The sequence below is a fragment of the Falco biarmicus genome, chromosome 3, assembly GCF_023638135.1.
Source record: "Falco biarmicus isolate bFalBia1 chromosome 3, bFalBia1.pri, whole genome shotgun sequence".
NCBI lineage: Eukaryota > Metazoa > Chordata > Aves > Falconiformes > Falconidae > Falco > Falco biarmicus.
The window spans coordinates 80,979,995-81,004,673 of NC_079290.1; the positions used below are offsets into that span (position 1 = coordinate 80,979,995).

A 24,679-nucleotide genomic window follows, 5' to 3' on the forward strand; every position below is an offset into this window, starting at 1 on the left:
GAAAAGAAGCTGCAATTCAAAGAAAGGGATGAAGCAAAATACATGTCATCCTTTTTACCTAGTGAAATATTACTGGTTTTGAAGAACTCCACAGAATAGGAGCACCACAAGATGACTACTTGAATGACCTACTTCAATGAAATCAATTCCAAACAAAACAGCATCAAGGCCCTATTTAAGAAAAAATGGACTTCCAAATGTCTGCATTTGCCACACGTACAACTCCAGCTGCTCTCTTCAGTGTTTCAGGTGCTGCTTGTTGCATCGCTGATGTCCTCGTACCACACAAGGAGCTGGAGGTGGAGGGAAGCAAGGGTACTGAAGAGCAATAAATGATGTACTGTAAATCTCATTGCTATACACAAAAACCCACACTGGCATCCATGCTCACACTGCGGGATGAAAATGCAGCTGAATGTTATTATTAGTGATACTCTAAATCTATAATCTCTGCAGATTCTTGGTTTACTTAAGGATGAGGGGTTTTTTTTGTTGTTTTTTTTTTTTTTTTTTTTTTTACGAACCCCTTTTCATTCCAGACTCCAGTTGATGCAAACAACCACCCATTGCATTTCTCCAATAAAAGCAGAGTAACCTCGAATCTAAAAAAAAAAATTATATTAATTCTCTGTGAAGAATCATCCAGATGTCTAACTTGCAGATGATCTCTTTCTTCTCCCTATTTCTATAGGCAGCCCATATTTTCATCAAATCCATTCTCTGCTTGCTTGCCTCTTTCACATCCTTCTCACTTCCAAAGTTCAAACATGCTGATGCTTGCACAGCACCAGCTCCAACTAAATGCTCATCCATGCTTTGCCACTTCTCTTCCCACCTGCCAGGGCTGTTATTTGCTTATGCACTCACATATCTTTCACGCTGTCCCCTCTGCTTAGAAAGCCTAAATAGGGTCTCTTGCTGTGTTGCTTTCTGCTTTTACTACTATTATTTATTTCAGGCTTCCTTTGCTAGCTACTCATTTCCAGTTTTCTCTTTGCTTTAACTCTACCAAGGATAACACCGCACTATACATTTATAAAATGCCACAAGGAGGCTGACAGCCCAGTACTGCAGATTTTTATTGTAGGCTTTGGGCCAAGAATTTTGTCCAGTAATTGTTTATAAGCTGCCACGTTCGCTTGCAGAGCTGGAGTGTCAGTGGATGAGGAGGCTTCTGATCCAATGATCAAGAGTCGACAGACTCAGGTATCCCAGGTAATGACTTGAACCACACATGAAACTTTTGAGCGCCAGCAAACCTGAGCTCCTACCTATCTGCTAGTCAACAGTAAGAATCCTTCCCTCTGGAGTTACAGCCACAAACAATACATACTAAATTATGAAAACATGCTTTTTAAGGAGGACTGGGTTTTTTTTTTTCTTTTTATTATGAAGGAACCCTACTTGATCAAAGCTACCAGAACTCAATTCCAAGGATCAGGCTCAACAAGGCTAGCTTTCAATCAGTTTTTAACATTTTTTGCCATGACTTGAAAAAAATGCAAATTTGCCAGTCATCACTGTTCAATGAGACCAGTAACTACAACAACAGATACTCCTTCTCCCAGGACAACACTTAGCAGCTGTGCCATTCAATATTAGAAGTGATATAAAAAACAGAGTATCTGATGATAATCAGGAAACAAGACAGCACACAGATGTTATTCCTAAAATCTCTCATCTGTGAAATTTAAACATATTCTAATTACATAGGTTGTTACTAGAATTCTAAATTTGACAGAAGCCTAAAATTCTTACAACAACAAGAAGCCATTTAATGAAGCACTGAAAATACTATCAAATGAGAAACAAAATTGCTCTAATCTTTATCTAATAATGATGATTCAGAATAATGCATTTCCATCCTATACAGCACATAGACTTGAGGATTACATCTTTCATGAACAGAGCACACTGTTAATGTGATTTTGCATTCACAAATCACCTTCCTGTGTAATAAATCATGGGATTTCAGGGGAACACATTTAGTACACATTTAATAAGTACTGTCATCTATACAAGCCACCAGTATAAGTAGTGGTAGCAAGGTTAAGGAAGGTCTCCATGTGCTTATTTCTACAAAGCTCTTTTCAGGCATGTAAGTGAACCACAGTGGCTGCCAAAACGGTATTACTGTCAACCTTTATCTGCTCATCTTTGGACTAAACGGTAGTATTGCTTTTTATATATGATCAGGATGCAGCAGGAACTGTAGAAAAGGCCCACTTCTTTCTGCATCTTAATGGCAACTTAATACTCAGACACATAATCATCACTAGAGGGAGAGAGAGAGACAATAAGACTGTGCGTATATGCAACAACAATTAAATAAATCAGAATGAAAAGACACATTTGGTCCTTCATTTCCTCTCTTCTACTCTTACAACGTAAGCGCGTTCCCTGCAGCGCAGTTCCTAGTGGCAGCCCATGCAACAAGCACCCCACTTGTTCATCTCTGAAACGACCTGCCCAGCAGCACTAACGCTTAGCACATCTGACATAACCAGGCTGGACTGGAAATAATACCACCTATCAACCTCTCTCTGAAGACTAATGATACCACATCCCTGTGGTCTACAGATGAAGCTATTAACTCTATAGCAGCAGTGGTTCTGCCTATGCAAAAGCCACGGGAAGATAACAAGAGGCACAGAAGTCTTACAAGTTCACCAGGCAGCCATAAAACCTGTAGAAAACAGAGTGCAGATGGCAAAAAAACCCACACAAAAACTTCTTCAGAATTGTTTAAAGGGAAGTTTATGAGCAGATGTATAAATGGACTTGCAGATGTTGTAAAAAAGCAAACACAGCATTGTGTAAACAGGTAGATTTCCCACTAGTGGGACATGAAAAGAACTGCAGCTCATTAAGAGCAGTAGGTTTATGCAGCAACTTAAGTGTAAATTGGCATAATTAAAAAGTGACAAATCATTTGCAATCACTAAAGTTCTGGTACAAAGTAATTTGAGCTCTTCTCCCTTTCCAACATGGCAAATTTTACTTAAAAGCACAAAAGAAACCAAAACCAAACGAACAAAAAAAATCTGAATTTAAAATAAATTAATTATATATATATACATATATATATATATATATAAAATCTGCATTTGGTTCCTTGAGCCTTGAAAACGTCCAGGTTTTAAAAAAAAATCAATCATAATCCCAAACTTATCTGCTATTGTGCTGGAATTTTTATTAATATTTCCTTGCCACTTACACAACTCGGGAGAACATGAATGGGGTTAGGCTGACAAGAATAAACCTATCAGCCTTGGCTTTACTTCAAAAATACCACAAATGTTTCAAACATTTTTCAAAGTTTGTTGACTTCCATATTTCCAAGCAACTTATTCACAAATAAGTACAATTTTCAGCAGGAGAGAAATTCTAAAAAAAACACATGAAGCAACAACTTCCAAAAACATAGGTTCTTTCCAAACATGACACTTCTGAAGGTAACTTATGGTCCTTGTCAGGCTCTGACATAAAGTCAGCCTGTATTTTCAAATCGTACTGTAAGACTGAAAAACATCTAGTGGAACACGTTCTCAGCAACCTCCAGCTCCAGTGCAGAATTTCATCCTTGCTGCATTTCACCAACTAAGGCTTTTGCTCCCAGTTCTACTTGTATGGATGCTGTGATCCCTCTGCCATCCTGCCTCACAATACCCACAGAGGAGTAGAGTGGAGCTGATGGAAACAACTTTATGAGACCTCATCCTTCCCCCACACACCTGTGTTGTGTTTTGTGTCGACATCCATGTCCTTTTTGAAAACAGAAAAAGCACCTCCATGCGCATGCATGCACACACACACTCAAAGCCTGCAGAAAGGACTGTGAATCAAAGAACAAACGCATCAAACCTCCCATTCCCTGGTGCACACAGCTTTCGAGTTACCACTGGCTCTGGCCAGGGCAATTTTTTGCCATGCCAAGCCATAGAAAAGTTTTATATAAGCAAAATCCCAAATTTGCATGGATATTTACTCATCTAGACATAAATGTGCAGAAAATCTCACTTAAAAGTTAGTAGGTCACATTTTTCTTCCTTTAGTGATGCCAGGTACTCTTTGCCACAAATAATAGATGCGGACACAGAGAAAAATCAGATTACTATCCATTTATAACTCCTTCCCTGACCTTCACCAAGAGACAGGATATTAGTAAACTCTCTAAAACCATCAACTTTAAACTTGTAAAATGACCTCTGAAACTGTGAGCAATTACCTGCATTTGCAATTGCTTCCACCGAGCAGCAGCAATCTGACCACATCTGTACCTTACCCTGCCAGACATCTCCACTGACTGCAGTGGCATGGGCAAACAGCTGCATTTACAGTTTTGTGCTCACAATATTGGAACCAACATTGAAGCTCAACTAAAAACCAAGGTCTTCACACATCAAAATAAACAGGGTGCTGTCCCACCGCCTAAATGCATCAGTAACTTCCCTTGCACATCCTGGGCAGACAACCCTTCTCACCTGTGTTTCCAAAGCTGGCCTACAAAAAGTAGTAAGGGAACCGATGTTTCGTTACAGGAAGGTATCAACACAAGGGCTGAAGGCTAAATGGGGTTAAAAAGAAAGCTGAAACCAAAGCCTTTTCAGAACATTTCTGTAAATGTCATTGTTCAGCAGTCCTTTTTTACCAAGGTTGCCAGCCATGTTCAAATGTAACAGGGAGCCTTAAGGTTCTATTCTCTCACTACATGCTTAACACAATAAGGTATTTCAGTCTTGCTTTACAGCCATCAATACAAAACCACTATACAAATAGACAAAGAAATGCAATTTGTTAGAAAAGCACGAATGAAGAGTGGGGAGAAGCATTTAAAACTCTGACCTACAGAGAACGTGTGCAGAAGCATCACTGTTTTGGCCACCCCTCAGAATTAACTTTGCTGGAAAAGGAAGGACCTCACAATCCATCTCTGAAAATGTCACACCAACTAGCAGCTGTTAAAAGTACCTTCTCCCTCTTAAGGCAGAAACAGCTACCCCAAGACCGAATGCAATCCTTGAGGGTGACATGGAAAAAGGGAGTATGCTACAATGCTGTCTGCCATACTTTGAAATCCACTATTGTTCTACACATTATTCCCGATAGAGAGCATGGGAAAACACTGTGATTTATTCCAGAGAGAGTAATTCTGCTCATTTATTTATTTTTCAGTAAGTTCAAAACATGGAAAGACATTATGAATCAAAGTTAAGTTTCCAAGAACATGCAAACACCAGAGAGCAGAGGTGGCAATTTATTTACAGCCTTCACAAATACATTTTCTTTTTCTCCATCCTGAGAGAGGCTCAAGCTTCCAGAACCCTGAACTGGATTTCGTACTCCCCTCAACATATTCAGCTCAAAAATCTCTGGTGTGTTCCAAAGTGGGGTTTGGACTAGCCCTGTACCTAACAGTCCTTTGCAAGCCAATTCTTAAGAGCCTGCTTGCAAATCTCAGCCACAATAAAACACTACAGGGAAAAAGGTAAGGTAAGCAAGCAGAAAATCAGCCCCAACTACAGAACTTTTCAGTTGCACTGTAATAAGTTGCATTTTCAATGACAATGACCTTGCACAGTAATGTTAAAGAGGTCCTAGTCTAAAAGGATTCCCCTAATTATAAAGCTTTGCAAGTCCTTTGTTTAGGTATCACTGTGATCCAGACTTCGAACCACACTCTTAAAAAAGAAGGCCCACAGTAATTGTCAGAAAGCAAACCTTATCCAACCTTGGCAGCACAGTTTAAATCGTTAAAGAGAGCAATGACTGTTAAAAAAAGGTGTATCATCACAGGCTGATTACTAGGAATAAAGTCAGCCCACAAAACCCTGCTTGATCCCTGCAAAGTAGAAGTTTCACACATAACAGTTAAATAAGGAAACAAATGAATTGCTGAAAATTTTCATAAAATCCACATCACCTCCGAGTAGCATCCTTCCAAGTACCGTTTTTTACTGTAAATACCAAAGGAATTGATAAAGATCAGCCCCCTCATTTAAAAATGTTACAGTATCACAGAGCAAGAAAGGCCGTATTTAAGGGTAGCATTTTACCGCACTGCAAAAGTAGTATTAACACAGAAATGAAAAGGGGAGGGTGAGACCCAGAACACCCTCCGAGAAAGCACCCGAGGAATATAATGCCACTTTGAACACGAGAAGGACCCACAAAACGACTTTTGGCTTCAGCCCTTACCATGAACTCCTCTAGGGTCTGGTAGGTTTTCCCTCGAAACTCGCAGTAGTTCTTCCTCTCCTTGCACTGCGGGCAGCACTGCGTGGTGTCCACATGGACACACCGAGGGTGGAGCCTGGGGCACTCGGGCTGTATGCACAGCGGGCCCTCCTCGGTGCAGAGGCAGGGGCAGGCGGAGGGGCCCGGCGCAAACTTCTCCCCAATGGAATATACGAAGCCGCTTTCGTCCACGCAGCCTTTCCCACGGTAGTCCGGATAGGCATACTCCTCCGGGGGCTCGGGAGTCACGCTCGCAACGGCTTCTGGGAGAGACAAGTCTTCAGCCACCTGAGGCTCCTCGGGAGCGGCATCCCTTTGCTCTTGCACTTGAATGCTCCCAGATTTACTGCTCGTCCCCTGGCTGTTCCAAGCCTGCTTTTGCTTAGTCCAAGACTCCTTGTTCAAGTAGTTCCTGTTTCCTTTGCTCTTCCAGTCCCTGCTACCCTCCTCCCTCCCGCTCCTGCCGATCTCATTCATTTTCCCTGGGCCTGTCTGGCTGTCCCTTGTAGATGTGTGATCCCTCTTTTCCTGGCTTGCCTTTATCTCCTGTTTGTCTTGAGCCTTGGCCAGTTTTTGCACAGGTATGGTGGAGCTACAGAGGGCAACCATGAGGCAGCAGGTTACAAGAAAAGAACTAGAAAGAGCTCCAATTGCCATTGCAGTAGAGCTGGGCATCACCTACTGCATCCCACAGGGGACACTGCATTCACATCGGAGGGAAGCACTTCACAGATCCACAGTCCCTAGGAAGAGAAGGATAAGGAACACTTCAGCTGCTGCACTTTTTCACACCCTACACCCACGCACCCACCCCCCGGCCTCCACCGATGCAACATCTCAAACAACACGCAACCTGCCTCGGTAGTTTATGCAAAAGGCAAACAACAGCCTGGTGCTGCATCCCTCCTCCTCCTCCCCCGCTCTGCCAAGTCTTATAAATAGCAGGGCTCTGGACACAGACCCGGCGTCTTCGCCTCCGTGAAGAGCACCACGCACAACTCCAGGGAGTTCGGATTTGCAAAGGCAGGTGCATGCAAAACCCAGAACGTTTGGAGGTTATTTTTCCTTTCAAATGACAACACGTGAAGAGGATGGACGCTTGCTGAATTAAATGAAGCTCCCCTACACACAGCAGAGTCCGGAAAAGAAATCACCCAACGGAGTCCCAGTTGCTGACTGCGTGCTCGATGGTTTTCATTAACCTCTTATCCAGTCTTGAAGTATGCTGCTGTTTTGGGGTTTTTCTTAAATACCTGCCAGCCAGCACATTTCTGTCAAAGACAACTAAACCCATGCGCATTAAAGCAAGCAGAGCCAAACTACCCCGCTGCCGAACTACCTAAACAAGCACACACCACCTCCTCCTCCTCCCCGTGCTTAAGGCAGAGCAGCGCCGTTAGGAGTTTCCGCAGCAGAGGCTCATTTAACCCACATCCTCCAGGAGTTCAGCGACACTCCCGGCACCTGTCCGTAAAACACTGCACTCCGAATCGGCACAAACCCAACCAAAACACGTCCACGGCTCCGGCCACGGCAAGCGAAGGCGCTCCAGCCTCCCGGCACGGCCCCACCTCCGCGGTACCGCTCCCCAAAGCCATTTAAAAGCCTCCCTCCCTCCCTGCCCGCCCGCCTCCCCCGGCCCTCACCGGCGGCCCGGCGGGGGCGGCGGCACCGGGGGGCAGCGCGCTCCGCCCGCCCAAACTTTCCAGCGGGCCGGGCAGCGCCGCCCGACCCCCCTGCCGCTGGGGGAGCCGGGGCCAGCCCCTTCCCCGGCCCTGCAACGTCCCCCGCGGCCCGGCCCGGCGCCTCCCTACCTGCGGTGGAGCCCGGCTCAGCCCCGCCGGCGGCTCGGGGCGCCAAGCCTCGCCCCCCGCCCGGCTCCCATGGCGGGGCCGCGGGCGGGCGGCCGGCGTCGGCTTGTTGCTGCCCGCCCGCCGCCGCCGCGGACCCGCAAAGCCCGCAGCGCAGCGCGGCAGCCAGGCGATCCGGCCCCGCCGCCCCGAGGGCGGGCTCCGCCGCGGCCCCCGTTTCTCTCACATGGCGGCCGTGCGCCGCCGGCCCCGGGAGCGGCGGCAGCGGGGCAGGACGGGCGCTCCCTCCCTGCCTCCCTCCCTCCCTGCCTCCGTCCGCCCGCCGGGCCGGGCGCAGCGCGGGGACTCGCCACGGGGCGGCAGCGCCTGGTGCGGCCGCGCAGCGCCCCTGCCCGCCCCTCCCCGCCGGCGGTGTGGGGGGCGGGGGGCAGACCCACTCGTGCCGTCGGGCCCCACGGCGGGCACGCTCCGGGCCGGGAGGGGGGCGCCCCGCGCAGCGGGCGGGCGGCTGCGGAGAGGGAAAGCGGGGCACGGGGGGCCGGCCGGGGCGCAGCCCCGCACACCGGCGGCCGAAACTTTTGCAGGTGTCAGGGCGTCAGGTCGGGGCCTGAGCCCCGTGCACCGCCCGCGGCTCGGACGGGCGCGCTCCCGCGGCGAGGCGCGCCCCCCGCCTGCGGGGCCCGGCCGCAGCCCCGCGCTATAGCCGAGCCGCGGGGGGGGTGGGGGCGCGGTTAAACAGGGTCCGGCGGGGCCGTGCAGGCCGTGCCCCCGGGCTGTCCCCACGGCCGCGGTGGCGGCTCTGCCTTAGCCCGCTCCTGCCGGCCTTTTCTGGCAACGAGGTGGTACGTGACCTGCTAGTTGAGATATTGAGTTACGCTTTCGAACGGCCGATGGACGCTTCTGTAATTAAATATAATTGCAGTTTTTCTCCTTTATACTTTTTGGTACGGAAAAAGGGACAGGATGGTCCATTATAAAGATGATGGCTGCAACACACTTAGCCAGACTGTTGGGACAGAACACCAAAGGAAAGCTAGAGGTGCTTTTGTTCTGGAGCTGAGAAAGGGCTTGGAACGCAAAAGGTTACTTATTTATGTATTTATTTTTAAGCCGCATTTTATGACATACCAGTATAATCTTCTTGAGTTTTGCTGTACAGATGTTCCAGAGCAGTCCCAGCTGCACTAATCCTGCTGCTGCAGTAGCTCTTTAGCAGCCTGCTGTGCCCGACTTGTGGCTAGGGCTGGTTTTCCCGAAGTACTTGGCACTATAACTGAAATTTTTTAAGGTAGGTAAACCTTGTAGAATTTTTTTTTTTTTTTTTTTTTTCATTAAAATGGTAGCACTGCAGTATCAGTACCCAGGAGAGCACCGAAAATCTGCTGGATACTAATGTTTCACTGTTAAGTACCATCATGAGCGCCTGTTATTTGTGAAAACCAAGACACTTAAACTCCTCCACAGGAGGATGCAGGTGCTAAACTCTTCTGGCTGCTGGGTTCTCGCTATAAACAACTGAGTCCTGTCTGTTCACAAAATTATTTCTATTGACATCATCTCATATCTCCCAGTGAGATATTCACCAGCTAAATAATGGTTTAATCTGAAACTTTAAAATACAGAACTAAAGTTTTGAAGGGTACGAAGAAGTGTTTCCATAGGTTGCGCTAGTAAAATGAAATTCCACATTGCTACGGGATTGCTAGGCAAAGTCTTACAGAGTTAAGCTAGACCTTTCACATTACCTGACTAATAATCATTAAGAAGTATTTGCCTTCAACTTATCGTCTTATTACCTCTGAATAAAGAGTTTAATCTTTGCCTTTTCTGAAACAGTAATTTTATATAGCATAAGCTGCCATGGGGCGACCAACCATACACCACATCGGTGATTCTTGGAAGAACAACATGAATGCCCATCCTAGGCTTTGCATTCACAAGCCTGTAAGCTTTGCTATCAAGCAGCAGCTAGTTGTGGCTAGAGCAAACCAGAAGGAAACAGGGGGCCTAGGAAGGCACTGCTATGTCTATGATAAAGAGGAGAGAGAAGCCAGTTTGTTGTTCTGACATTTTCACATGTTCCCAGGTGAAACTGGTACAAAATCTGAGTTCTACAGCATTCAGGTCTTTCTCTGTAGGAGCTCTGCCTCTCCCAGACCTAGTTATGTGGCACACAGATCAGCCAGGGCTGAAGGTTCAAGACACCGCTGTGTAACAAGAAGGGCAAAGCCTCTGAGCACTTGCATAGCAACAGACTACAGCTCCTTCTAACCTTCTCGGCAAAGAAAAAGGTAAATACCCTCGTTTCTTTTTCTAGAAGATTTCTCACTGATCTCCAGCCTCTGTTTATTCAGTTTCATATGTATATTAAGTGATGGATTGTACCTGACATTAGGACCCTTGCAGAACTGATGCCAGACTGCTTCATTAGTGTCATAGCATCAATTTGCAATATATTATAGTCGAAATGGTCAAACAGAAGATATGTAAGAAATATTTGGTGGGGTTTTTTTCCATGTGAGGTCTCAACTAGAAGAAGAGAGAAATGTGAAAATCTGTTATTTGAAGGATGCTTTTAACAATGTCTTTAATGTGAGATTTATACTTCTGATATAATATAAGAGGCCCTGGAGTCTGAGTCCTTCTGTTTATTCATGGGATAGACACAGCGTAAAATCACAGGTCCAAGTTTCCCCACTCTGCTGTCCCCCTAGGCAACAGTAGCAAGGACAACTGTGTCTCTGGATGAGAATCAAATTCTGCATCTCGTTCAAGACAGCTTCCTTTTTGCTGGGTCTTGTCTGCATGATAAGAACTTTGCATTAGCTGTATCAGAGCTGTCAGGAGCAAACAGTCTGCTGGTTTTAGCTTATTTTTACTACGAATTAGCCTACTTTTACTAGGAAGAAATTGAACGGAAAACAAAAAAGGAAGCCAGCAACCGAGATAAAGATGGTGTTGGTGAGGAATGGACTTAAATTAAACTAGTGTGATGATCATCTCTGTTAGACCAACCCGGAGACAGCGAGAGTGGACATCCGGGCTGAAGATAGCTGGCTATTAGTCAGAAAAACATAATTAAACATCTACTCCATGAGATTAGGGGGACTGAATTTTTGAAAAATATTTTTTAAGAGTTGCCTTGGGGTGAATGACAAGAACCTAAACATGGGATGTATGTTTTGCCAAGTTAACATTGGTTATCTGCCTCATTAATAACAATATAAAAAAAAAAAACAGTCTCATAGCTATGCAGATGCTTCATTGCAACGTCTAAGACAACCACTTTTAGCCTATATATTGATAAAATGAAGCCCTGGATATGCACATACTCACCCCAGCACAGGCATGCAGCCCCGACACCTAACGCATGCATTCCTTCACATGACCTCATACAAGGCACGTGCCCCATCTTTCTTATTCTTATAAAAGAGGTGTCCCCTGTCTTCAGTGAGAAGTCAGGGAGAGAAAAGAGGAAGCTCTGTGAAAGCCTGTGGACCTGGGCTGGGCAGGGCGGGGGGCAGGGGTAGCAGAAGAGGGCCCCCCAGTGCAACTGGGGAGCAGGGGTCTGCTTAGAAGCCCCCACACAATAGCGAGGCTGGCTTCAGTGACAGGGTGTCCACTGAGCCCTTGGAGAGGGCAGGGTGTCCCCGGGGGGAGCAGTGCAGCAGCTGTCTGCAGCGTGTGCCCGTCTCAGCTCAACAGCTCTGAAACTCCTGAAGTAAAAGGGGAGAAAAAGCCCCCACAGCATGACTTCTCTGGGGAAACCGATGGTCATGCCTTTTTATGTTGCTTCGTTTCATTATTCCTCCTGAAAGGAAAGGAGTTGTTATATGAAAGGTATTTTTTATTGTGTGCTAAAGTGGCAGTTGTTCAGGCAGGTTCACATCACAGCCTTTGAAAGGTAGCAATTTGTACAATGGTATTAGTCCAGCCATATAAAATAAGGCCTTCAAATAGCAGTTAGTCTGAAGGCAGAAAGAGAGAGACAAAGCCAAGGTACATATTACTCTAACAAATCATGTGTATTTGAAAAGCTCAATTATAAATCAGAAGTTTAAACAACTTTAAAAAAAAAAAAAGGCAAAAAAAAAGAAAAAAAGCAAGCTTCCATAACTGTTTTTAAACTAGGTTAGCTTTCATCATTTCATTTTTGTTTCTTCTATTTTCTTTGTGCCACTTGTCAAGTGATAGTGAACACGAACTGTTCCAGTTCTTTCTTTTTTCACTAGTCTGATGTCTCTTTAGTTGTCTGGTAAGTACTTACTGAAGAAGTGTTACATAAGCTGTAGTTACAATCATGTCTTCATTAATTGCTTTTAAATTATTCAGCTTTTTACAGATAATGATATGTTACAACATTATTTTTTCTGCTTTGTATGCGTGAAAACAAAACTTAAAAAAAACCCTCTGTCATTTAGAGTTTAGGATCTTCAGTACAAGGACTCTCTTTACACTTCTGTAAAATACGATTTGCATGCTGGGAAATGAATAATAATTTTTCATTTTAAATTTTACTTATTACTTGCAATAATAATTCAAAAAAATCTCATAGACTTGTAGGAGATTTAAACTTTAGAAGTCATAAGTTTATGAAAGACCTTTTAAAGGAGATTTTTACTGCTGCTGGTTGATGTTCTGAGAACTCCCCCTTTACCTTATGATTTCTCTCATTATTAAGCAAAATGCAAATATAATGGTGTGCTGCTTTTGGCTAGGATACAGTTAATTTTTTTCATAGTAACTGGTATGGGGCTATGTTTTGGATTTGTGTTGAAAACAGTGCTGTTAATCAGGGATGTTTCAGTCATTGCTGAGCAGTGCTTACGCAGAGTTGAGGCTTTTTCTGCTTCCTACCTCACCCACCCACCAGTGAGCAGGCTGGGGGGGCACAAGAAGCTGGGAGGGGACACAGCCAGGACAGCTGAGCTCGACTGACCAAAGGGATATTCCATACCATGTGATGTCATGCTCAGCAATATAAAGCTGGGGAAAGAAGGAAGAAGGGTGAGGACATTCAGTGATGGCATTTGTCTTCCCAAGTCACCGTTAATGCAATGCATTAAGTTCAACTGAGATCGCTGAACACCAGCATGCTGATGGGAAGTGGTGAACAAATTCTTTGTTTTGCTTTGCTTGTGTGTGTGTGTTTTGTTTTTTTTTTACCTGTCAAACTGTCTTTATTGCAAACCACAAGTTTTCTAGCTTTTCCAGTTCTCTCCCCAATCCCACCAGGGGGGAATGAGTGAGTAGGCAGCTGTGTGGTGCTTAGCTGATGGCTGGGATTAAACCATGACAAATGGAAGTAAAATATTTAATATTTTTTTAAAAAATAAAATTTTCTATTTAAAAGTATTTTTTCCCAAATATGGAAAAAGAGACTGGTTTTGTTTAGAACAACTCAGAAAAGCTCTTTTCCTGTGACAAGACCATTTTCTCTCCTGCAAGCTCTGAGGAAACTGCAATGCACATATTCCACCCTGGTAATGGTTCCCTTCTAGGTCCATGAAAGAGAGAGAGAAATACATACTGCCTTTTTGTATATATATACATGTCTACAAGTTCTACCACTTTAAATAAGTTTTCAATTCTTACATGCCCGTTGCATCTCTAATGGAGACTTTGCCAATATAAACTTCAGAAAAGTGTTATTACGTAACCACAATAGTTAAATAATGTTAAAGATTGCATAAGTGAAACCTTTGGAGAGAAAGGAGGATTCAATTCAGGACCTGTGCATATGGGCTCATTCTGAGGAAAAAATGTTTGTCTATACAAAGCACAGTATTTTGTACCTCTAATTACAGGACATGAGAGTGATCATAAATGGATTTTGATGCATCTATTTGCACCACAGTTTCAGTAGCCTGGGGAAATTGGATGTTAATCTTGGCTTACAATGTTATTTGATATTTGCGCCTTTTTGCTCAGAGGTAACAAAAGGTTTTTGCATATGCGTACACATGGACATGCACAAAATAACACAAAATCTTTACATGTACATTCTTTTGTATAAATAAGTCTTAATAGTGTACCTTGTTCTTCCCTTTTGCAAAGCCAAAGGATGCGCTACCAACAGTTTTATTTTTAACATTGTTGTCATGTTGGAAAATTAAACAAAATATTCCTTAAGCTTGCATTTAGTTCTCAGAATCTGGAATTTGCTTGAAAGTACAGATAAGTATTACTTTTCCCTTTATTACTATATATAGAATACATTCTTGTTTTATTTATGTTTGTTTATCTAGGTACATTTGTGTTAACAGTAAATTTCTTCAATAAAGGCACATTAACTATCACAAGATAATGAAAGTGTTCTCAAGATGCAACAATCCAACACCTCGCACCAACTTTCCTGCCTTGAAAGACTGGTATAACAGATGGAGCTCAATGTCATGGACTCAATGAACTCAATGAACTTTAGAGGGATGGTCCATAGACTAAGAGAATGATATCTGTGTATTTATGTTAAAAGACAGGAAAGGTGATGATGCATTGGAAAGTGTGGCATGACATAAATGGTATGGTATAAGGGGTGGATACTGTCCTGGTTTTGGCTGGGATAGAGTTAATTTTCTTCTTAGTAGATGGTGCAGGGCTGTGTTTTTGGATTTGTGAGAACAATGTTGACAGCACACTGATGTTTTTAGTTGTTGCTGGGTGATGTTTATACTGAGTCAAGGACTTTTCAGGTTCTCGGGCCCTGCCAGTGGGAGGGCTGGAGGGGCACGGGAAATTGGGAGGGGACGCAGCCAGGACAGCTGACCTCAACTGGCCGGAGGGTTATTCCATACCATGGGATGTCATGCTTGGTATATAAACTGAGGGGTTGACCAGGGCCAGGGGATTGCTGCTTGGGAACTGGCTGGGCGCTGGTCAGCAGATGGTGAGCACTTGCATTGTGCACCACTTGGGGTTTTTTTCTCCCTTCCCTTTGGATTTCATTCATCTCCCCTTCTCCCTCCTTTTCATTATAACTGTTGTTATTATTATTATGGTTTTATTTTATTTCAATTATTAAATTGTTCTTATCTCAGTCCTAGAGTTTTATATTCCTTTCCAATTCTTCCCATCCCTCTGGGGCAGGGGGAGTGAGTGAGCAGCTGCGTAGTGCTTAGTTACCAGCTGGGGTTAAACCATGACATTTAGGGGAAAAAAAATAAAATTAAAAAACATCTATTCCTGTATTGTTCCACATTTTAAGTTAATAGATCTCATCCTTTCACTGCTTTTTAATATTACTGGAGGAAAAAACCTACCCAAAACAAAACCCCAGCTTTTCTCTCTCTCTTCTGTTCTGACAGGATTTCTTGACCTTTATTGTATTAAATATTGAACTAAATTTCATGAATAAATGGAATTGGAGAAAAAAAAATCTTATCTACCTTACAGAAAGATAGGGAAAAATGAAAGTTTTATTGTTAAAACTGATTTAGCACTGTAACTCACACAAATATTTACTTCCATTCTCTAACTTTCTTTAAAACTTCTGTAACAGGAATTATATTGTTTTCCTTTAAATTATTTGAAAAACAGCATAGGTTGTTTCCTCAGATATATGTATTTGAAATATAAATGTTTTAAAAGACATTGTCTTTATTCAAATACTCTGTTAATATTAGTATAGAGTAAAAACATTTATTGTATAGTTGGTAATTATAAACTTGTCTTTCACAAAGACGAGCCCTTAAAAATAATTTAAAAAATATCTTAACAGTTTTTGCATCATCAAATGTGTAAAATGCCTTATATCACAACTGAAGCTTTTTTTTTCATTTTTTCATTTTTTAATTTTTTCTTTTTTTTTTTTTTTTCATTTTTCATTGTTGGAGAAGCTGATAAAATATGTGTTGAAATTGAGTTTGCCAAGCCACAAATTTGAAGGTTAAGGAATTTACAGTATGTGTGCAAATGCCTGCATTCTTCCAATGGTTTGCAGATTTAGAGTATAACCACCAGATATCTGATCCTGTAACATAACTGTTTGCAGACTCAGGAAACCATCATGCCTCTTAGGGGATATTCTCCAAAACTTACTGAGCATAAACCCCTAGATACAAAGCCTTCATGATATGCTTTCCAGAACACATCTTCAAACTCTTCCTATTCTTTGCCCTCCTTTTCTCTCATTGTTACTACCCAATTTGTAAAAATTAAAGCTTTGCAATGACGCTTCATGCATAATGCATACGCAACTTAAACTGCTGCCCACTTTACTTTTTGAACCTGCTGGCTAAGTTCAACCAAACTTGACAAAGGAATTGGATTATTAAAACTTCTAAAAAAGAGGTAGATTGGTAGAGAAGGAGCAACCTTATACCGGCTGTCACTGAAGATGTGCTGTGACCTCATGCCTTGTTACACACCAGTGACTCCAGTTGAGGCTGTACCCATATAAATGCCCAGGCTATGCTAGACACATAGAAGTTACACCTTCCTGGATGTGGAATTAACTGGTTTAAACACACCAATCTATAAGAAAATTCTGGTATTCAAATAATTTTCCTGTCATTACCCTTCCCTGCATTACTGTAGAAGTCCCTGTGTCCCTTAGCAAGTGCCTCTGATATGGTACCAGGTAAGCAATGGATTGTTGTGTTTCTCTATTTAAATTAAAGGCCCAGTGAGGCCTTTAAATTCATTGATATATATTTGATAATGTCATCATTTTAAAAACTGGGCAAATTATGATTTGTAACATATTGAAAGTTTCATGAATTGCAGATTCCCAAGTGTTCTGTCTTTAGATCTAATTACTCGAGATTATTACATGCAGGACCTTCTGCAATCACAGAGGCTGGTGATCCAGTTTTCTTTCTAATGAAAAACAGTTACATGGCTCAGAAATAATGATTTAGGCTACAAACTGTCCGAGCAGAATAAAAAAAACCTCAGATTAAACAGTCTTTGGGCTAGAACTTCAGTTGGGGGACAGGCAAACAGAAGGATTATTGTTCTGTGTTTGCAGGCAGGACCTAGACTCCCCAGATACAATTGGGCTCCCTGTATGTAGGCGCTGTACAAACATGTAATGAATGGGCTGGTATTCATAGAACTGTACATCCACCAGTGACCAGGAAAGAAGGGAAAGGAGAGCAGAAACATGGCCTGAAGTCATACAGCAAGTCAGTAACCGAGCTGAGAAGTTAATGTAAAGCTCCTGGTTCTCTCTCATCCTCCCTTTTCAATGCACCATTTACTAATCCATGTTGCCTTTATCTCAATAGTAAGATGTTGAGTGCATAGCTGAATAGCTGGTATATCATATCCCTTATATGTGTAGAAAAATTTAGAAGCTTATTTGTGCAAAAAACTTAGTGCCTTGTTTGGTTGTTGGCACCAGGCCTTGACATACTGATGTCCTTAGGACAACTGTAGCAAGCAGGGTGTTCAAGCACCATCATACAGGGTCTAACATGAAAGAAATAGAGGTGTTCTGTAATTGTGATAATGAATGCACATTGGTCATGCTGGTTGAGTTTACTATTTGTTGGAAGATGGTAACAGGCAACAATACAATGTCCTGGGCTACCCTCACTACTGCTTGAGGGTTATTACAGACAGGGCCTGGTAAAAAACTGACTTTTTGGATTGGATGCTAGCAAGATCACTGAAGAAAGTGACAGCTTAGATGCTCACAAAAACTCCCCTGTGACACTAGTGACCAGTAAATCAAAGACCAAGCACCATGCAGAGCTACAAGTTTCCTCCCTCTTCTGGGGACATTTAACCCCATAATCCTCCCTTCCCTAACCACCAGGCTACTGGCAATTAATTTCTCACCTAATACCGTTCTGCCTTATACATGTGAAACATTTTGTTGGAGAAGAGACCAGGACTCAGCCATCACTACTGTCAAGGCAGAACAACTCCAAAAAGAAAACATAAGAAACCTCATCTAATCCTGTAATACAACTGTTTGCAGACTCAGGGAACCATCACACTCATCTAATGCTGGTCTACAGCTCTTCTCAGAATTTAGAAACAGATTAGATTCAAGTTTTTCTTCTAATAGTTCCCTGAAATCTAACCCTAACCAGAAAATATTCCATAAACACAATCTAAATTAATTTTCCTGTGAACAGGGCCTTGTGCTCTAAGGTGTCAGTCCCTCTTCTGCAAAGCCTGTTCAGCTTGGTTTTAGAACACAGGTCTTAGACCAAGAACTGCCAAAAACTCTGGCTAAAAAAATAAAATGTTACATCTTGCTCTAGGTGTGAAGCGGATGTTGGAGACGTATAAGGAAATTAAACTGAATCAGCCATAAACTGGTTTGCCTGAACCACCCAGCCCTAACTTGGTAATCCTCACGGACTGTTAAACTCTTGCCTTCAAAGGTTTTCAAAATACATCCTTCTTTCCCCCATTATTAAAATTAATGCAACTTTAACACAATTACTGACTCCTGAAGCAGTTTCAGGCTGCTGCACCAGTGCGGTAATTTTATAGAGAGCTATACCTTAGCTTCTGCCTAAGAATAGCAGCAGCTGTAGAGAAGGAGAAAAAGAAGATCAATGCATCTGGTACCTTCAAGACCCAGGAAGCCTTTCCACAGTTCTAGATAGCCAGGCAAGTAACTACAGTAACAAGGAGCCAGTTCCTCAAAGCACCTCAGCCTACTGGTTACTGAACGCCTCTGAAGAATGTGGCAAATAGTTTCACAGTGGAAACAAATGAACGTCCAGGACTTGTGAAAATGTAGCCCTTAGCATGCCCTAAAAACACTGCCTGCTTCTTTTACTTGGTTCCTAAGCATGGTTCAGCCCCCATTACTATTTTCTCCAGCTGTCAGCTGAGAAAGCTACCTAGGTGTTGACATTGAAATGAGCTTTGTTTCGCTAGCCATTTGATTTCTGAAACTTAGGCAATTACAATTCTTTTTTCCTCATGTTGTCTTTTGTCTGCCTTTTATTACAAGGCTCCACTTAAATTTCTTTCTCCTGACAGATTCAAGAACAGGTGTTTATTTGCACATTTACAGATTTCATGGGCTATTAGGATGAATTCTGTAACTCTTATTCAAGAAAGTAGTTTATTGTTTTACACCAGTAACTAACTTCTGCGTAAAGATCATTCAAAGAACTGGGAATCTAGGTTATTCCCTAGCACTAAAGCAGTCATACCATTCACTGGTTTATGCCTGATATTCTGTTGGTCTCATTTTCCAATGCTATCTGTTGGAAATCAATCACTTCCAATTGTGGGTTTGTTGTGTTATTGGTTTTGTGGTTTTTTTTGTAAATTAAGGAAACGATTTATACGAGTTGTAGCCACAATAGTAGATGCCCTTGCCACTATTCCATCAAACACTGGCTGGGGCCTTTGGAGAGATCCTTACATAACAACTTGCAACCACCCTAAGCAGTCATATTTCTCTGCAAATTAAATTTCTTTAAAAAGTCTCATTTTATCCTGAGGCTGAATTTCTGTTCCAGTAAATTCTGATCTACAGAGGCATCTACTTCGCATTGAAGCTGATCAGAGCTGCAGGTGACCAGTGCCTCTATAGCTCAGACCCCTAGGCTGGATTTCTCCCGGAGTACGAATGTGTTATTAATACAAGCTAGCTATCTTTGGCTAAAAGCCTAGTGAAAAACACTTTTGTGCTTTTCACAGAAGTAAGATGGTTGATTATGGCACAGACTCCCAACTCTCCTTCTCAAAGGTTTTTGCCTGGAGTTTATTTTAAAACACTTTTTTTTTTTTTTTTCCTAGGAAAGCCTTAAGTAAGGAGTAAACATGTAAGAACAGGCCCTCAGAAATTTTCTGCTTTTTCAATTAAACAGAATTGAATAAGATAAAGGACAAAAAACAACCTCTCCTTTCTTCTCTAATGCTTTTTTTCTCTGTTGGGATTAATTTTTCTTTAGAAAAATAGAGGCTATAACTGCTTTTGGAAAAAGAAAATATCAAGCGCACCTGAGTTTTTAAACAAACAGTTCCTGCTGTTAAACAAATCCATGGTGAATTGTAGATGGAAGAAAAATCCCTGAAGCAGAGGCAAAAATCCAGTAGTAGTTCACCAGGTTTGTATCTAGTTCTTGCTTTGGTACTAATGGGATTTCTTTGATAGGTTGACTCAGGCAGATAGAAGCAAGATTTAATGAGAGTATGTCCACAGCTTCCTTTGCTGCCTTAGTTCATATGTTTGGTTTCCAGGTTTGGTGTTAGACGTTGCTTTTTAGAGCCTGCATTGCAAAGATCAGAACTGTAATTTACTTTCTGTGCTCTTTTGTGCTGCAGTGCTCAGATTGCACAAGGAAAAGCTACTCTGTTTTAATGTGTACCTGACAGAGATTAATTTGCCAGGAAGTTGGGTTCAAATTAAAGAATAACATTTTGTCCTTATTCTTAGCAACTGAAGATTGCCAAACACACCACGAGATAAAAGAAGCTGCGTGGATAGATATGTTACTTTCTTTACTTGCCAGTTGACAGCTGGATAATCAAGGGCTCTTGAATTATTTGAAATGTTTTATTATTTGGTTGTTGAGTTATGGCAAATGGGTCCCACATTTCTTGTTCATCTTAAACAGCAGTTTCAGTAGGTGATTCAGGAAGAAACCTGCTTTAGATGATCCATTAAGTTCTTGTCTAGAGGAGTGAAATTTAGTGTTGTGCTGGTGTGAGGCACCCTCAGTCCCCAGGGTTAATTGATACAATTGCTGAAAAGCCAAACAGTCAATAATATCAGGCTATAGGAGCTCGATGACAAGCCTCAGATCAAATCTCTCAGCACAGATATATGCAATATTTTGTCAGCTGCATTGATGCTGCATCATGAAAAGAAAGAAGTGGTAATACAGGCAGAGCTGCAGTGCTTTGTCCAAATTCCTGGGGCATCACAGCTTGGATTTGTGATACTCAGAATAGAAATAGCATAAAGAAATAATGAAATAATTTGGTTCTAGTGATCTAAGAAGAATTTGGAAAATAGACCTGAACATGTCATCCCAGAATTGCATACTTTAAACATTAAAACAAAACCAAACCAAACCTCACAAACCCCACAATAAAAAAAAAAACCCAAAAATCCTTTTCCATCCTCTGATGTTTACCCTCCGCCACACAATAAAACCTCACTGGAATGAAAAAATAAAAGAAGCCTCAACTCTGCCCATAGAATTGCCCTGGCAATGCAGCAAGTGGTCTACCTGGGAGAAAGGCAGGGAAGCAAGAAGGCAGAGGGCCAGTGGGCAGGTTTCACGGGCAGGGTTGGGCTGGAACTTCATCATTGTCACACTGTGTTTGCAAAACTCTTTGATTTTTGACATGCATGTAAATTCATAGAAAAGTATGGTTAGAGAGCTTACTGAACTAACCCAGTCTTCTGCTTTACTGTCTCTATTTACAGTTTTGTTTGAGATCATGACACCATGAAAGGTAGAATATGAAAGGATGTGTTCAGGAGGGAGAATACATGTGAGAAAGACTTCTGCACTGTTTCTGGATCACTGACTTATAGTAAGTAAAGTGATTTCCCATCCTTGTGAAGAAGCAGCAAGTTGGATTGTGATCAAATTAAATAATTCATATTAAATTTTATTTGGTGGTGAAAGGCTGAATGACATCTCAGAGTATCTAGTTTTCATTCTTAAATGCCAATATTTCAGTAACACTCTCAGTGCTGCATCCTCATATTGTCCAGCCCTGCATCTATGATTTATAGACCTTAACATCTCTTTCTAAATCAGCAATGATTTACATAAGCGTGGAGAAAGATACACATGCATCAAAGGTCACCCAATGGGACTGACTCACTAGCAACTTGTAAGGACAATAAAGCATAAACATGAAGATCTCCTGCACCCTATGCAATTGCTCCAACCCCTGAGTAACAGGTATTCTACTCCCACCCAAATGCCTCCCAATGAAAGTGCTAGTGAAGCTGATAAACTTCCATAGCTGCATTCAGTCTGACTTAATCTATCAGGACTGTTTGACAGAAACTTCTCATTAAAAAGTCTCCTTCCAGCAGAGTGTAGAACTGTATTGTAAGGCTTTCATTTGTGGGAGAAAAGAATTGCTTCTGCTTCATGCTTTCACTTCTAGCTCAAGGTAGACCTACTAGACCTCTTCTGCTCCACTGGTCTTTGAATGTCAGGGCTTCATTACAATATTGGCTTTATTCGACTTTTTTTCAACAGATTTACTCCTGTGTGCACGTAAAGTAAAGTAAGAATAGAATGAATCTTCCCATCTTCCCCCTTTTATGCCATACACCCTTCTCCTCCATGGTAACCAAAATGTAGGTGCACTCCAAAAGTGCATGTATGTGTCAGTGTATGTATGTTCTTGGTACTGACCATAACAGAATGACCCAGCATATTCTATTCCTTGATACCTCTCACTGGAAAATAAAATATTTTAGTTTTGCAATGGAAATAGAAACCGAGACATCTCTTTGAAACAAACTACATCAAAAGCTCTTGGAGGAAGCAAGGCCATAACACAGAAGCTAAATTAATTTTTCGTATCTGTTCACTGTGGGAGAATCTTTCTTTACTGGGGTGCATCAAAGGTTGTATCTCAAACTGAAGGTTTCAGAACAAAGTTGATATAAAGTACAGCAACCATTTCTCAGGATTCAGCCAAGAGTTCTAGCCTAATACTGAACTAGAACAGCCACATGCAATTTGCCACATCCGCCTTCCTATCAGAAGAATGTAACATGAACTTCTTTAAGGCTTTCATGGGGTTCCAGAGATAGCACTTACCAGAAAAGCCTGACATAATGTGAAAATCTGTAGAAGAAAATCTGACTTAGGTACTGGCTAAAACAATACTGAAGAATAAAACCAGTAGGCATATAAACAAAATATTCTGCTATGGGAAAGTCAAGCAGGATATTTACGCTTCTCAAATCTGTTGGCATTCTTTGAGGAAAGCAAAAAGGGTGTAGATGAATGTGACCCAGGTGGTAACATTAATCTGAAGGGGAGAAAGCTTTTAAACGTCTTTCCCCGAAGACTTTGACTAAAATGGGTAAAAGGGAAGGCATTCTCATGATCTAAAAATAGACTAAAACATAGGAAAAAAGGCAGAAATAAAGCATTACTTTTCACAATGGAAGGAAGTAGGCATCTGTGCAGGGGCCTATTCAATCTACTGTATTCATAAATTATCTAGAAAAGAAGTTGGATAGGAAGAAAGCAGTCTGAGGGGTGAAAACAGAAGCTGACTGAGAACCATTGCAGGGTATGTCTCATTATGAAAAGAATCGGAGTACAATGGCAGATGAAAGTCTGCATCAGTAAAACAAAGTATGGGGCGGGGGGTGGGGTGGGGAGGAGGGGAAGAAAAAGAATTACAACTGGTCTGTAATGGTTAACTGTGAAGTAGCTACTGCCACTCAGGAAAGAGATTTTGGAGTTATAGTAGCTAGCTCTAAGAAAATATCAGCTTTGATGCTAATCAAAAAGGGACTAGGATGTTTGGCATTATTTTGAAAAGTGTGGACAACTGTCATACATGCAGTTTTGATTCCCATCATCTCCTAATGAATACAGTTGGCTGAGGAAAGGGACGTAAAAATGAGACAAGCACAAAAAAGAACTCAACCAACAAAGAAAGACGGCATAAACCAAGACTCCTCAGCCTACAGAAGAGATGACTATGAAAACATGATAGTCGGGAGTGACATGAAGTTGTTGAACAGAGAATGATGATTCACCCTTTTCCATAATACTAGAATTAGAAGAAAGCAAATGAAGACATATTTTCACCACGCCTTCAATACTGAATGTAAAATTGATTAGCAAAAGATGTTGTGGATGGGAACGGGTTCAGGAAACAAACTCACTTAGATACAGATTCACAACTATACAGCCTGCTAGCTGCACTCTCCCCTTGGTATTTACTATTGTCCTCTTTCAGAGGGAAGATACCCAGCTCTGGAGTCTTGATCCAGCACACAACAGCTGTTTTTGTGTCCTTTACTGCAGTAGCAGGGAGCCATATATCCTCTGTCTCCTCTAGGAAGCCAGTGTAGTACTATTTCAGGAATTATTCTGCATGCTCTAGACTTTTTTCCCAACAGTGCCTGGTTCCTCTGAAGTTAATCTTATGTTCACAGCAGTGGGAGGCTTCCAGTTTCAATGCAACTTCTGACACAATGCAGCACATTCATGTCCCATTTTCTACAAGATACTGTCTTGTCCTATTTTACATGTTTAATGACTTTAGGATTGTCTCAGAAATGCTTGCAGTGTTGGGCCACATGGTAATGTTTATTATTGCAATTTTTCTAACCATTTTTGAAAAGTAGTTTAGTGCTTATGACCAATGTTGGTCTATTTAAATTTGGAGACAGATTATGATAGATTGCCAAGAAGAAGAATGATATGCCTTTTAGGACTGTTTTTCCTAAATGTAGAAAAGAATAAAAGAATAAGGTGTAATGAAGCAAAAGGATACAGGTAAAACATGAAAGAATTGGGGGACTTTGACCATATAGAATCATTGCATATTAAAATTCCATACCTAAATGCAATCACTATATTTTAAATGTGTTAGATAAGTTATAATTGACCATGTGACCAAGATGGTGCTAGAGATTGCGTAGTGCTGAAAATGATTACAAATACTGTAACCACATAAAATTCAATAACAGAAGAACTCACTTATCCCCA

General features: G+C 41.9%; 1 protein-coding gene across 4 annotated transcripts in view; it reads right to left on the reverse strand.

Annotated features, from left to right (window-relative positions):
* VWC2 (von Willebrand factor C domain containing 2) overlaps positions 1–24,679 on the reverse strand; it is an 81,997-nt gene that overhangs the window by 50,776 nt on the left and 6,542 nt on the right. Inside the window, exons 1-2 of one of the 4 annotated variants that reach the window (XM_056332991.1) lie at positions 8,052–8,405; positions 6,199–6,980 (exon numbers count right to left, since the gene is read on the reverse strand). In XM_056332991.1, the coding sequence (XP_056188966.1) occupies positions 6,199–6,912 (714 nt within the window). In that variant the 5' untranslated portion in view covers positions 6,913–6,980; positions 8,052–8,405. Of the gene's footprint in view, positions 1–6,198; positions 6,981–7,198; positions 7,699–7,743; positions 7,764–8,051; positions 8,406–24,679 lie in introns of those variants that run through there. The other 3 variants (XM_056332994.1, XM_056332992.1, XM_056332993.1) reach the window with 3 other exon arrangements.